The 16496-nt window shown below is 32.8% G+C and overlaps 2 protein-coding genes across 2 annotated transcripts; one reads left to right on the top strand and one right to left on the bottom strand.

Annotated features, from left to right (window-relative positions):
- Positions 1-10548: 10548 nt before the first annotated feature.
- LOC112503038 lies at positions 10549-10947 on the bottom strand. The gene has a single exon (XM_025107094.1). It carries the CDS (start codon positions 10945-10947, stop codon positions 10549-10551), a length of 399 nt encoding a protein of 132 aa, XP_024962862.1.
- Positions 10948-14005: 3058 nt separating this feature from the next.
- LOC112503039 (ankyrin repeat-containing protein BDA1-like) lies at positions 14006-15591 on the top strand. Its single transcript, XM_025107095.1, has 2 exons — positions 14006-14599; positions 14697-15591. Exons 1-2 carry the CDS (start codon positions 14027-14029, stop codon positions 15441-15443), a joined length of 1320 nt encoding a protein of 439 aa, XP_024962863.1. The 5' UTR covers positions 14006-14026; the 3' UTR covers positions 15444-15591.
- The last annotated feature ends 905 nt before the right edge of the window (positions 15592-16496 follow it).

Here is a 16496-nt window from a genome sequence, read left to right as displayed (position 1 = left end):
TGGAAAGGATTATTAATCTGGAAATAAACCAATCACTAAACAATAGCCCATAAATGAACCCAGAAGTTGTCATAGATTAGAAAACTCCAAGAACCATATAACCAAACAAATTTGTCCAATTACCATAATAATTAGAACCACAATCCGACACACGCTTTAGGTAGACCACAAACAACAATCTAATTCTAAAACTTGAATATTTAAAAAAATTATCAAAAAACCCAATGGTGAAAAAAATTCCACAATTGAATTACCTCTGATTTCGTAGAATTAATGCTTTTCTTAGAAGTATCCGACGCTACCATCACCTCAACGACAAAAATCCAAAAAATTCACGTGCACAGGAGACAAATGGATCAATAGCCATGTCTGATTTACTCTATCTCCCAAACCTGTAAATATTTAGCTACTGACCTGCTTAGTAGACAAAATACCAAAAAAAAAAGTAGTCATTTAACTAAAAGTAAGCAGAAATCCACATAGGCACATGTTGAAAAGAATAAAATTTTGAGTCCTTGTCAATTTTATCTGAAATAATACATCACACTAACTTTGTGTAGGATAAAAACTGTAAATGGAACAACGATGGAGAGCCATGACTGGTGCGATCTGATTTTTTATAAAATTCATTTCTGGTTTAGTATTTCATTATTTCTGTTTTTTTGTCGTGGTTGATATATTCAACTATGAATTTTCGTGTTACTGAGGGATGGTTTAGTTTTTTACATATTGATGTAAATAATCATTGGTTTTTTAAACATTTCTAAATTTAGGTGGTTCTCAAAGATGAACTTGACCATGGTCTTGTGTAACTATTGTTGTATAACAAGAATTGTAATTCATAATCGAACTCTTTTGCTAATAGTGAAAGCCGATCCTTTTGAGTTATCTAAGAATCTTATATTTTGATGGTGCATCATTATGTGAAAATGGTGTAACTCAAGACTGATTGTGTGCATTGTTTTTTTACCACCAGGTAGCTCTGGGGCTTCAAGCTTGAGGTTAGGACCTGCTAAAAAAGATTGAAAATTTAGGAAAAGAAGAAACTGAAATTAGGTATAAGAACATAAATATATGTTATGATTCATAAATCTCAAACAATGTATATCCAGTCATCCTATGGAGACTCATATCAATATGAATTTCGATCTGTTAAAGAAAACTGGGTAGATGATAAACATAAATTCCTGTGTTCACACTATCATGAGAATTTTAATATCTTCCAAGGTAATATAAAGATAGAACCATGGGGTCGAACCACATGGACATAATCAACACAGATCCTAGAGGGGAGATCAATGAAATCAAAATAAAAATTGAAGGGGAGATCGACATGCCTGGGATTTGATCTCCATTTGTGTCCGAGATTGATTTGGAGATTGACTGATTTCTCCGATCGGAAAGCWCCCCTTTCTGTATTTTTCCGGTCTTCAGCTATCTTTTCACACCACCCTGACTCCCTCTCTTTACCCTCTCCGACCCGTTGATTTCCAGTTTACCCAAAATCCACGCCCAATGGTTAATGCTTTGGTTACCCTTTTTTAAGAAAAAATTACTAATATTTTTCACATTCCATGTAACAACAATTTGTAGGAAATTATTTTGTTTATGGTATTTTCGTTCTTTCAGCCACTTACAACAAGAACTCATTGAGAAAAATATGGCTAAAAATGCAGGTTTGAATTTAGATTTTATTTTGATTATGGTTGTAATTTAAAAATTGGAAAATAAAAAAGTTAAAATTGTATGGTGATGTTTAAAAAAAATTCCTATTTTTTAATTTCGATCTTTTGATATTTGTGAGTCATTAGTAATAATTTCATAACCGAAGCATTACCAATGGTTGTTCTTATCATGTTGAATTTTGGCTTTTCGGCATGCGGTGACCTATGGTTTGTAGTCCTTGGTGAACTTGGTCACTAAAATCCTCGTCTAGTAGTGTATATAAATAGCATGCTTTAGCACAAATACGGTGGTTGTTTTTAGGTATGCTTCAATTTGTTGATCATGGTTGTACATCTATAATCACATTTTCATTGAGTCAAGATACAAATTTTTTTATAGCGGTCATCTTTGACAATCTGATCAACAATAAAACAAGATGAAAGTAAATAAAGAAAAGAAAAACAAAGATCTAATCATCGTGTGATCTCGAATTGCCAAATATTGTAATCCACTCCATGCCAAATGTTAATGTGGCATCGTCTCTTTTTTAATTTCTTAGATAAAACTAAAATAATTAAAAATGTGACTTTTTTAGAATATAAAAGTGTTGAAGTATTTTTATCACATCAATTTTTTCTTCATATCTACCATTACTATGTCAATAATATATAGTTATGTAATTCACGATTTTTGAATTTGTAATTGAACAAATCAACCGTACTTGGCATGCGGGTATATACTTCAAAAGAGTCGTAATTTGACGAAGAAGCCTTGTGGTATTATTTTCTTTTTCTTATCACTGAATAGATGAAATGCAAATTGGATTCATGGAATAGGAGAAGGATTTCCACGTCGACGAGAAGGCCATTCGCTGCTCAAACCGCAATAGGAAATGAATTGTGGCACCGTTTGAGGTATTTCTATAAGTCTTCGAAATGGGATGATTATTGATACTGGCCTTTTCCACATAAAAGGGAATCAAACTTTTTTTTGCCATACTCATTAAGTTCCTAGTACTAGTACATCTGAGAATTCTTAATTGGATAGTTGTAAATAACAATATGAGGGTGAGCTAACTCCAAAAACCGGTCCTCGGTTCGGATTGCAGGCTGCAACTCGCCTACATGAAGCCGGAATCCCTTTACCACTTTATTCGTACATGGAGTCGGGGGAGAATGGAATTTGGTTTGTTACTTGACCAACCATCAGGAGAAGCAAATACAACAGGAAAACAAACGTATGGTGGACCGGCAATTACTAGCGATTCCAATGGAAAAGAGATGGAATTCCAGTTCCTTCGGAAAATATCCAAATTTTGATGCCTAATACCCCATAGATCGTTCGACACCACGGATCTGGTTCGGTTATTGATAGAGTGAATAAATCTGTCATTTCGATTATTGATAGAGTGAATAAATCTATCATTTCTTGATAAGTAAATATATAACCTACAGAAAAGTGGGCCATTATGTGGCATAGGGGTTACATCCCGTACGAAAGTTAATAGTATACCACTTCGCACTCTATATCCAACGAATGAAACTTTCCAGGTATGAAAAAAAGTATTTTGTTTTGGTTATGGACCCAAACCTGGGTGATCTATCCATGACCAGGATGAAGCTTGGGAAGATATGTTAATATTTTTATAATTATAATTACAGTTTTAGAATATGAAAGTGTTTATATACTTTTTATAGTCTAAGACAAGATACTCTATATTTAACGGAAAAATTGAACGTCATTAGATGTATGGTCGAAAGCTGTTGGAATTTGGCAAATGATGGGGATGAAACTGATTTATGAAGTTGAGGGATGAAAATTATTAAAATGAACAAAAATCAAGGACAAAAATTGAACATTACTCTTGTTAGAATTGAGCAGCAGTCAAACTTCTAAATCAATTCAGCCAAAAACAAAGAAACTGCAGGGAAGCTTAATATACTGACTTGTTCAAAGAAATTCAAGTTGGAATGATTCCCCCACCTCCCTATAAATTGACTCAAAAAATTCTTAAGTAGATTACAAATTTTCCAATCCACTATACATAAAATAACACCATCTAACCCTAATTTTTGTCTTTTGTGTATATGAGAAACGGAAAAAAAAAGGAGAAACTTCCGTATGATGCATAGTAGAAGGAAATCTAACCCTCTTGCTAACATTGCTTCAAGAAGATCCACTGATTCTTGATACGCCTCACTACAATAAAATTGGGTTTATAGGACGTTCATAATCTTTAAGCGTCTCAATAAACCGCTTTATAGGACTTACACTACAACAAAATCGAGTTTATAAGACACTCCTAAATTCTAAGCGTCCTAATAGACGTCTTTATAGTACTTAGTTTATAGGACCAAAAAATAAAGTGTTCTATATAAAGGTGTCGTAATAAGTTTTTTAGGACATTTTTAAAATAAAACGTCCTATTATCAACTTTATAGAAAACTATTTGTAAAACTATCCTATAAAAACAAATGTCCTATAAAAAATTGAGTTTATGGGACACTTTCTCAAAAGTGTCACATAAAGTTGCTAATGCGACACTTTGTATTAAAAATGTCCTAAAAAACTTGTTAAGACGCCCAAAAGCGTCATATAAACTTATTACAACACTTTTAGATAGGACGCTTTATATTTTGGTCTTATAAATTAAGTCATATAAAACGGTCTATTGAGACCCTTAAAGATTGAGGGTGTCCTATAAACCCAATTTTGTTGTAGCGTACTTCTCCACATGATGTTGTTTCTGAAAATGATAATTAATGAAAACAATCTCAAAAAAGTTAATTGAAATTCTTATGTTTAGTGAAAACTATGTGTTCATCAGTGAACATATATGGCATAGGCATTATGTGTTCGTGAGTGAACATCTTCATTGATATTCATTACAACAAAATCGGGTTTATAGGACATTCCCAATTTCTAAGCGTCCTAATAGACCTCTTTATAAGTCTTATTTATAGGACCAAAAAAATAAAACATTCTATCTAAAGGTGTTGTAATAAGTTTATATGACGTTTTTTGACGTCGTAATAAGTTTTTCAAGACACTTTTAATATAAAGCGTTCCATTAGCAATTTTATAGAACATTATTTGAAACACTGTCCTATAAAAACAAATGTCCTATAAAAAATTGAGTTTGTAAGACACTTTCTCAAAAGTGTCCTATAAAGTTGCTAATGCGACATTTTGTATTAAAAATGTCATAAAAAACTTGTTAAGACGCCCAAAAGCGTCATATAAATTTATTACAGCATCTTTAGATAGGACGCTTTATATTTTGTAGCTATAAATTAAGTTCTATAAAGCGGTCTATTGAGACATTTAGAGATTGTTGATATCCTATAAACCCAATTTTGTTGTAGTGATTGTTCATTAGTGAAACTCATTTTGTTCAATGGTGAAAGAAAACCATATTAATGAAGTTACACTAGTGAATCAATTCATTTAAAATGTGTTCATTAGTAATCATATTTGTTATTAGATATATGGTTACAAATCCCTAAAGGATAAATTATCGGGTCTAAAATTTGGGTTTAATAGATGATATCTTATTTTTCTAATAATACCCTTATTTACTTATGTTCACACCGGTATATAATGCAATATGTTTCCATGTTATTATAAGAATTCATTGTTCATTTTGAATTGTAGATCATATAAATTGAAGGGTAAGATTGGTTCACAAAGTTAACATCAATTATTGGCTTAACAAAAAAACCAACCATATATATATATATATATATATATATATATATATATATGGGCTGGTTCAAATGCTAACCAAGATTATCGTGTTAACTTTGTTAATCGATCTTGACCGTTAATTTGAATAATAAACGGTTGTGATTTAATGATATTTAAAAATTAATTATTAAATTAATATTTTCAATTAACATATGCGAACAAAATATCAAAGGGTATTTAGGTAAAAAGTAATCTATCTTTGATACATGAGTTGTCAGACATATGAACAACTTGTGTATATCTTCAAACCACATCAAACAAAAAAGATTAGACATATGAACAACATGTGAACCGTATGAACATCTTCTGTATATTCAGGAGTCAATTCTGCTGTACGTATATGAACACCTATGAACCAAGGCATCTAGGGTTGTGTGTGTTTCATACGTGTTCACATGTTTTGTGTGTGTGTGTGTATGTATTCATATGAACAKCTAGTGACTTGAATATACATGAACACTTATGAATCATGACATCTAAGGCTGTGTGATTTCTGATGTGTTCATATGTCAAAGATGAGAATTGTCGATTAAAATAAATGTGAATTATAGAACATGAACACGTGTGAAACCCCAATGTCAATATTGCATCATGATCAATTGTGATATTTTCAAATTTGTAACTCCCAATTAATTATTTGGGAGTTACATAAAATGACAAATTACTTAAATACCCTTGTATTTAATATATGGGTAGTCTCGTAACTTTTACAAATAGGGGGCAAAACAAGTGCATATTTGAACCCATGTGATTCCAATCTATACATTTAATAAATAAGTAACTTTTGGGGACACGTGTCATGTTTCTGTGCAACGGATATTGATTTTTCCCGCCTAAACATGTATCTAGACATAATTTTCACTTACGGTTCAAATAGGTCTATTTAAGTGACATTTGTCCCTCTACACGTTTATTTTCCTGTTTTCATGGTTTAACTGATTTCCCAGACTAATTAGAAATCTCTGATATGTTTTCTATAGTTCCTAAATCTAGAGGCTTCTTTTCCAGACTTAGAAGTCTGAATGTTGAACATATATGTAGACACAAGTTACATTATTGGTTCAAATGGGCCTATTTAATTGACATCTGTCCATGTAAACATAACTAATTATCGTATGAAAATGGATTTCTATCAAATACTTAAGTAAGCAAAAGTCTGGATTTCCATTCCTCAGACTTACTGAACTCCTTTTCCTCGGTTAAAATTCAGAGTTGTCTACCAGACTTATAAGGCATACCAGTATAAAAGTCTGAGGACAAGTCTTAAATCCTTTTCCTCAGTTAAAATTCAGCGTTATCTTCCAGACTTGTAAGACATACCAGTATAAAAGTCTGAGGACAAGTCTGAACTCCTTTTCTTCAGTTTAAAACTCAGAGTTGTCTTCCAGACTTGTAAGACATACAAGTATGAAAATCTCGGAAAATCAGAGTTGTAAGTCTGAATTTAACTCTGGAGTGGTCATCAACCGGGTTTAAAATCTCAAATTCGGATTTTTGAAGCATTTTTCACAAAGCAATATTACCCGAAAAAAGATTCAGAGTTGTAAGTCTGAATTTAACTCTGAAGTGGTCAGCTCGACCCCAGCCAGGGGATCTTCCCCTTGGACCCCGCCACCGGCGGCACTGCCCCCGTACCCCCGTCGTTTAGGGTTTCGCCCCTAAATCAAAATAAACTCAAACAAGTGTGCACTCCGCACCTCCCTTACTTGTTCGATATTTATCATGATTACATTGGACAACAAATTATTCTCATTACACGTAAATGATATTAGTGCTACAAATCACCAACATGAAGTCATCAGATATTGGTTATTTCTCAGACTTACAACATAACTCTGAATTGTTCTGTTCTAAACTTAGTTCTATAGTTTATTCCCAGACTTAGAATACAACTCTGAACTACTCTTTAGAGTTGAAGTTCAGAGTTACGTTTCTGAGTTATAAGAAGTCAGAATTCTTGTGACTCAAAGTTATGGTCATAGATACTTTCTAGACTTAGAAGACAACTCTGAATTCCTCTTATTCAGAGTTAAGTCCAAAGTTATTTTCCAGCCTAACAATAGAACTCTGAATTCTTGCGTTTCAGAGTTAATGTTAAAAGTTTTCTTTCAGAGTTATTGTGCAAAGTTTTCCTCATTTAAAATACCTCGTGTAATACACGGGGTCGAACCTAGTATGAACGATATATTTATATGTGAACTCGTGTATTTCACATATAAACTATTTAACTGATTCTCATATGAACCCGTGTGATTCATATATGAACAAATTAATTGATTCATATATGAACTAGTTAACTGGTTCACATATAAATTATGGGTTCATATAATGCACTTATGCGTTCACATACGTATTTGTTTGTCACCTATTTGTAAAATTTACGAAACTATCTCTCTATTTTTCATTTGACTAGTCAAAATCGCAAATCATGACCGTATGAAAGCTAGGATCACTTTTTTACTTTTCAAATGAATATCTCCCTATGTATGTATATGTATATATATATTATATTATAAAGCATTTGACAAAAAAACTCTTAAAAACCATTTTTATGCATAAAGTACTGTATATTAATACATATTACTTAAAACTCAAGATTACAGGTAAATTATACATAACTACAACTTATTAAAGCTTCATTTTAAATTCGTGTAACTAATTGCGGATAAACATAATCAAATAGAGGATAAACATTTCATTTTAAAATCTAAAAAATCTAAAATATAATTAGGATAATTATCAAATTCTAACAAAAAATTATTATTTTTATAAGAAAAAAATTATGCATAAGTACAACTTATTAAAGCTCCATGTTTGAATTCGTGTAACTAAATGCGGATAGACATAATCAAATAGAGAATAAACATCCCATTTTAAAATCTAAAAAAGCTAAAATATAATTAGAATAATTATCAAGATCTAACAAAATAATTAATTATTATCATTATAAGAAAATTATATTATTAAACCAAATATAAATCACTTCGTTATTGAACCTTAATTAAGTTATAATAAAAAAATTAAATTAAAAAATTACACAAAAAATGAGAAATTTTAAATAGTTAATTTGATACTAATATCGATATATTTTAGTCAAATTTTATGATATCTTCAAATTTATATTTTATTGAAAAATAAAAACTTTATCGTTTTTTTTCAAAATCACATAAAACCATATTATAACATCGACAGAGATAAAGAATAAAATGAAATATTAAAATCAAGATATATTTCTCTGCGTTGCACGAGTAAAATAATTTGTAACACCCCCATCTTACAAGACCTAAGATGAGGCGTGACACAACCGAAAACGGATCAAAAACATATAGATCAAAGTATAGAGCTTTAACATAACTCCCAAAAGATTACATTACAACCAAATAGTATTCATATGTTTAACATATTTACATAGCAAAAGTACTGATCTAAAACTACACTTTCTGCATCCTAAGTCATCTCGACTGTTCATGCTGCCCTCGGATTAGATCTTGAACCTGCTGAGGTAAAACAAAACAAACCTCGGCTGAGCAAAATTTGTCCAGTGAATGAATAATAACATTATAATTACAAGATAAAATAGTAAATGCAAGAAAACATTACGATAAAAGTTGAAATGCATTTAAGTGTAAATATCTAAAATTGAAGCTTATATAATAAATAAATAAATAATAAAGGTAAGAAGGTCATCCCTATCATTAGGATACGTTGTTCTCGATGTATAATCAGTCCAATTAGGTGTCCTAATGGAATGGAAGTGTTGGGCACCACACCATCTCATTCCCCGGTAACCAAAGATATATGATATTCGGTTCTATCTGGTAACCAATGTAATTGGTATTCGACTTTATCCCGTAACCATGGTACATGGTATTCGGTTCAAGGATGCATCCAACATTCTTTATTTGGCTTGGCCATAACCCTTATGAGAATGCCATGACTATTTTAGCCGTCATGGAGGCATCACAATACCTGTTCCCCAAGGACTGAGCCTAGTCATAACTAAATTCAATAACCTTAAACTCAAACTCCTTAATCATATCAATAACTTAACATGGGATAACCAAAATAATAAAACCATGAAGCTTCCAAATAAATTTATTGGCAAGAATCATAGAATACACCGATAATGGATCGAAGTCTGAAGCATACAAAGTCTTTAAAACAAGACATCTCATGAACACAAAAGATTACGGATAACATCTTGATAACCTCCACTTTTGTGGATGAATACCGAAATCAAGATTTCGCGGAATGGATAATCACTACATTTGATTACTTACGTATTGAAAGAATGTTGATATTCGTAACTTAGAAGTGTTAGAAATAGTCACAAGAGACTTGAGGTTTATGAACGGTTCTCTACTTCCGGGTTACTGAATTGAATCTGTCACATCCAACAGCACCAATTTTGAAGAAATTCCAACTCAAATCATCAATCTTTCACCTATATTCATGAATACACTTAGGGTTTAACCCATTTTCCCCAAAGAAGAAGAAATCACAAAAAATTCAAACCATAAACATACCTTACTTTGAGTCCTAGCGCAGGAAAGGCTCCTTTTTTGCTTGTTGAATAGATTTGTTTCTTTATTGGATTGGTTTTGACTGAATATATGAAAATTTCTTACTAATGGCTAATGTATGCTCGCGTCATTCCAAATATAACCTACAATCTTCAAAGATCTTAGAATTCCACAAAAGATTTGAGATTTATAGTTGAATTTAGGGTTTTTAGAGAGAAGGATGAGAAAATCAAATGAAGAGAAATCTGATTTGGGTTTAAAAAAATAATGAAATCATATATATAATTACAATATTTACCATCTAACCCTTGATCTTAAACTTAATCTCAAATTACCCTACTTTAGCAATTCCTTTACAATTTGGTCCTAATCAAGATTGTTTCAACCAACAATGAAACTTAAAAAAATAAAAATAAAAAGAACTTGCCTTAATAAACAACTCTTGAATACTAAGATACAAGTCAACAAAGCATGATTTAAAAATTGAACATAATTGAGCTTTCAGCTATAAGATTAGATTTTTTAAATATGGGGTATTATAATTATTTTCCCCTTAAAAAGATTTCGTCCCTGAAATCGAGTTAGAGTTATGAATTTATATACATTCAAAAAGTTACGGGAACTGCTTTCTCATTGATTTCTCTGTCTCCCATGTCGCTTCACTTTCAGAATGATTTCGCCATAGGACTTTAACGAATGGAATTGATCGATGACGCATTTTTCTTTCTTCGCATCCGATAATAGCTTCGGGTTCCTCAACATAAGATAAATCTGGTTCAATCTTGTTAAGCGGATAGTCAATGACATGCAATGGATGATATCGGTAACCACAGATCGTCGACACATGAAAATCATTATGAATATGAGCCAACTGCGGAGGTAATGCGAGACGATATGCTACTTCACCAACTCGCTCTAGAACTTCAAAGGGTCCAATATAACGTGGACTGAGCTTTCCTTTAACTCCCAAAACGACGTGTATCCCGTAATGGAGAAACTTTAGAGAAAACATGATCACCTGGCTGAAATTCCATCGCTCTAAGGTGTCGGTCCACAATTTTATTATATTTTCAAATTTATATTTTATTAAAAATTAAAAATATTATCGCGTTTTTAAAACCAAATGAAACCGTATTATATCGATATAAAAAAAGAATAAAGCGAAACAATCAAATCGAGATGTGTCTCGATGCATTGCACGAGTATCATTCTAGTGTGTGTGTGTGTATATATGTGTGTGTGGGGGCGGGGGGTTGAAATAGGAAACACAAATATTTTGAGAACCTAGAAACCAATATTAACTTTTGAGTACTTTTAATCAATATATGAGGATTAGAAGAATAGTTAGTGGTTAAGGAAATGAAAATCAAATTGCAATTGCAATCCAAGTGCCTCTCTACCTTTTATTTTAATTACAAATCGTTTATCACCATAATTTTGAACTAAATTATTTTTAAAACAATAGATTTAAAATAAAAAAAAACACAAGCTTTATCCTTTTCGATTTAATATTCATTTTGATATAGAATTTTTCGTTTTGACAGTTTAAACATATATAAAAATATAATTTAATAAAATTAATTTGTAAATAAAAGTGTGAAATCCACATTCCTAATCTAGTTTCTAAAATAGTAAGTGGTATTCAAAGTGGCGGCTATTCAGTCAAATACCAAGTTGTCAAAAAGGACAAAATAAACATGCCCTGTTGAATTATTTCCACATATAGAAAGGGATCATTTTGTATAACAAGGTTCCAGTTTCACTTCTGATTCCATTAATCCATCATGTCTTAATGATTGTGGACCAATTTGATAAAGACGTCTAAAAGAATGAGTCTTTATATTTGTATTCTTGAAATAACTTTGAAGTATAAAATCAATCCTACTAAATTTGAGTTCAGGCTTCAAAGTTTGAAAAAAAGATTTCAGAGTTCAGACTTCAGAGTTCGGGTGGGCTAAATCTGAAAAAAAAGACTTCAGAATTCGGATGAGCTAACTCTGAAGAATGACTCTTTAGACTTGTAGAAGACTTCAGAGTTCAGATTTCTAAGTCTGAAAAAAAAAACTTTAGACTTCTAAGTCTGAAAAAGAAGACTTCAGACTTCTTTTCTAAGTCTAAAAAAAGACTTCAGAGTTCAGACTTCTAAGTCTGGAAAAGAAGATTTCAGAGTTCATACTCCAGAGTTCAGGTGAGTTAAGTCTGAAAAAGAAAACTCTAGAGTTCGGGTGAGCTAAGTCTGAAAAAGCAGACTTCAGAGTTCGGGTGAGCTAACTCTTTAGAATGACTCTTCAGACTTATACTCTTGAAATAACTCTGAAGAAATGAATTCAGACTTGTACTCTTGAAATAACTCTGAAATAAAACTCTGAAGAAATGAATTCAGACTTGTACCATTGAAATAATTCTGAAGTATAACTATGAAGAATGACTATTTAGACTTGAATTTAGAAATTAAACTATATCAATAATTAGTTAAAATGAAGTTAACCCTAAAATAAATTTGAATTTAGAATTGAAACTATATCAGTAAGTTGAATTTAAACTTAGAAGAGCGTATGTGTCAAATCTGAAGACGAAGTCTTAAGACCTAGTGTTCAGAATTATTCAAATACCCAATATATGTGAAAAAATACTCTGTATTGCACCATACAAAACAAGATCAACCAAAGCTCCTCTAGTCAACCAACCAAAAGCAAGGCCAACCAAAGGCCCTCTAGTCAACCAGAGACTAGAGCCCCTATGGTCAACCAAAGCTTCTAGTTTGTCTATCCAGAACCTCTAGATCAAAAAAATGTTAAATACTTAAAAAATTTGAGTTCCAATTACAACCAAGGACCCTCTGGTTAAACATAAAGATCAACCAGAGCCCACCTGGTTCTTTTATCATGGATTAGAATATTTTTCTAAGGTTCAAATAAACAACCAGAAGCAAAGCCATCCAGAAGCCAGACCAACCAGAGGGGCTCTAGCTTACAAGACTAAGTCTAAGTCTTAAAGAGTTATCTTCAAATCTAGATAAGTTTATTACAAAACTTGTACTCTTAAAACTACTCTAAAGTAAAACTCTTCAGACTTCAAAGCTCTGTATAGGCAAGCCAGAAGCTCTGCATGGTGCTCCGTCTAGAAAAGAAGACTACAGAGTTCGGGTGAGTTAACTTTGAAGAATAATTCTTCAGACTTGTATTCTTCAGAATTGTAGAAGACTTCAGAGTTCAGACTTCTAAGTCTGAAAAAGAATACTTCAGACTTCTTTTTCTAAGCTTAAAAAAAGACTTCAAAATTCAGACTCTAGAGTTCGGGTGAGCTATGTCTGAAAAAGCAAAATTAAGAGTTCGGATGAGCTAACTCTGAAGAATGACTTCAGACTTTTTCTCTTGAAATAACTCTGAAATAAACTTTTCAGTAAATTGAATTTAAAATAAAATTAAGTTAACCCTAGAATAAAATTGAATTTAGAAATGAAACGATATCAGTAAATTGAATTTAAACTTAGAAATAAACACCATTTTTTTGGGAATCAGTTACCACACAAATTAATTAAACCAAGAATAGAATCAATTACATCCGAAATTAGTGGGATTGATTGAATAAGAGGACATATGTCAATGAAATGAGTATAATTGAACTATTAATGTAAATTGTGTCTAGATACGTTCAAATGATTCTAATTGCACCACTAATATAAATTATGTCTATACACATGTTTAGGCAAGAAAACAAGATAACCGCCTTACCAAAAAGTGACACGTGTCTCCTAAATTACTTATTTATTAGAAGTATGGAAGTGTGAAATCCATATTCCAAATGACATTTCTAACCTAGTTCCTAAAACAGGAAGTGGTATCCAAAATGGCAGCTACGTAGAATTTCCACATGACACGAATTAGATAAAGACGTCTAAAATATTATCCACTTTTCCAAATGAAGACACAAAAAAAAAAAAGGTCAAGTGGAATTACATCCCCACCTTCCTAAATCAACAACTTAAGAAAAATCTTCTAAGCAGAGACGGCGCTCATGTATAAAATAGCATGATCTAATCTAAACTTTTTGTGTTCTGAGTACCTTCTTGTGTTTTGTACATTTGAGACATGGAGAGAGTGGAGGGACTTCTTTTTTATGCCTCCGTAGAAGGAAATGTAACCCTCTTGCAAACATTGCTTCAAGAAGATCCACTGATTCTTGATAGAGTTACCGTAAACCGTTGTGACGACATGCCTCTACACGTTGCGTCAATGCTTGGACATTTTGACTTTGTCAACGAGATCCTAAGCCGAAAGCCGCAGCTTGCCAGAGAGTCCGATTCACAAAGGCGCTTGCCCCTTCATATAGCATCTGCAAAGGGGCACGTGGAAATAGTTAAGGCGTTGTTATCGGCTCACCCTGAGACGTGCCTTGCACGTGATCGTGATGGGAGAAACCCTCTCCATCTTGCAGCCATTAAAGGACGTTATCAAGTTGTGAAAGAGCTGCTGCAAGCTCAACCACATGCAGCTAGGGCCATGGTGGAGCAGGAGACCATCTTGCACTTGTGTGTGAAGCATAACCAGCTGGAGGTTTTGAAGTTGTTGGTGGAGAGTATGGGTGATCATGAGTTTGTAAATTCTAAGGATGGTGATGGCAATAATATACTACACCTAGCTGTGGCTGACAAACAAATTGAGGTATTATAATTCTTGGGAAAAAGATTACCTTTTTATTTCGTACTTGCAAGATTTGTTTATCGATTATGACTAATTCATTATTTTGAATATATGTTAGACCATAAACTTCTTGCTACTTGATACAACAATAGAAGTGAATGCATCAAACACAAAAGGGGAAACATACACGGATATATTGGCTCAAGGTCCAAAAGATGTGAAAGATCGACAAATCATACGATCCCTAAAACGAGCAGATGCTGTTGAGCTTGAAACAGAAGGTTTGATAGAAAAAATTCCTCAAAATTGGATAAGCGAAATGTGGTCAGGTTATAAGAAACTGTTCCCGCCTTTGAGCCGAAAGAATAGACATGACTGGTTGGACAAGAAGCAAAACACTTTGATGGTTGTGGCATCATTCATAGCAACCATGGCCTTTCAAGTAGGTACTAATCCTCCGAGTGGTGTTTGGCAAGAAGACAAGCCTGACGCAATTCCACCCCGACACGCTGGGTATGCTGTCATGGCAAACAATCATCCAGTTTTACATCATATCTTTCTGATTAGCAACACGGTGGGTTTTCTTTCGACTCTTAGCATCATCTTGTTGCTTATTAGCGGATTGCGTTTCTTGAAGCATCGTGGTTCCACATGGATTATGATGGTTATCATGTGGATTGCTACCACGTCTTTGTCGATCACTTATTACGTTTCCATAACGGTTACAACACCAATAGATAAGGCTGAGACAATTAGACCTTTGTCAGTTATCATTGTGTTCGTGTGGATCGGGTTGATGACTCTTGTGGTTGGGGGACACATGCTTCGGCTGATGGCAATGACAAAAGAAGATCAGAAAGCTTAGCTACCGTTAAAGTCTTAAATTTGTGTGTATTTCCTAACAACTGGGAAAAACCCTTTGTTATTGTTGGTTGATTCTCCTTTTCATAATTTGTGTGCATTAACAGCAATTTGCATGCACTGATTAAATAAGAACAAACTGAATTCTGTCATTTCGTTATTTAAACCTTTATACTTCTAGAATGCATGGTAGGGTTAAGGTTACCTGTTGTTGCATTGTCTTTTTATTTTTATACTTCCAGAATGCATTTTTAATGTGGATTGCAGCTCCTGCGATCAATACCACTACCACGGTCACCTTTGCCCCTTTCGACCACCCCATCTGCCATCGTTAACCACCATTAACTGGCTCATCTTTGTTGTTCCCACCCTCCCTCATACATGCCACAACCCTCTCAAAGCCTCAACTCTCACCATTGAAGATCCACTAAACTAGAGAGAGAGAGAACTTGTTTTGATTCTATCTATATATCTTGGTACAATTCCACTCAAAACTATTTGTTGCACAAATAATGAAATATAGTACATGCATAACGAAAGTTGACTAGTTAATCAGCAAAGTGTAAAGATACTCTTGGTTTATACGTCAATAAGTTGCTCATAGACAAAACATATATAGTGAACCACGAGGAATCTGCATAAGACCATGTCCCCAATGAAATATGAAGATCCCTCTCTATCTCTCTCTCTTGTTTGTTGATGAAGAACTGAATTGGTTTCTAAATATGTAGCAACAACATTATTGTTAGAAATAATTATAAGCTAGACTTGAGTAATATTAATGACACTTAAATAACCGTTGATTTTGAAGAGTCATAACGGTTCAACGTGTCTATATATATATATAGAGAGAGAGAGAACGCTTGGTTCAAATACTAACCAAGAAATTTGTGTTAACTATACTAACCAAGCTTAACCAATTATATTTCATCTTTTCTTTATGTTCAAATGTAACTCATATATTAAATACAAGGGTAATTAGGTAAATTGACATTTATGTAACTCCCTAATAATTAATTGGAAGTTACAAATATTAAAGATCTCACTAATTGATCAT

The sequence above is a fragment of the Cynara cardunculus genome, unplaced genomic scaffold, assembly GCF_001531365.2.
Source record: "Cynara cardunculus var. scolymus isolate 2C unplaced genomic scaffold, CcrdV1 Un_Scaffold_2435, whole genome shotgun sequence".
Classification (NCBI taxonomy): Eukaryota; Viridiplantae; Streptophyta; class Magnoliopsida; order Asterales; family Asteraceae; genus Cynara; species Cynara cardunculus.
This window is presented reverse-complemented; position numbering and strand designations above follow the sequence as displayed.

Excerpts from the sequence above, each read along its gene's own strand:
- LOC112503038 (XM_025107094.1), bottom strand. The coding sequence starts at position 10,947 with ATGTTTTCTCTAAAGTTTCTCCATTACGGGATACACGTCGTTTTGGGA.
- LOC112503039 (XM_025107095.1), top strand. The coding sequence starts at position 14,027 with ATGGAGAGAGTGGAGGGACTTCTTTTTTATGCCTCCGTAGAAGGAAAT. Across the intron at positions 14,600-14,696 it reads TGGCTGACAAACAAATTGAG|ACCATAAACTTCTTGCTACT; the intron begins GTATTATAATTC and ends AATATATGTTAG.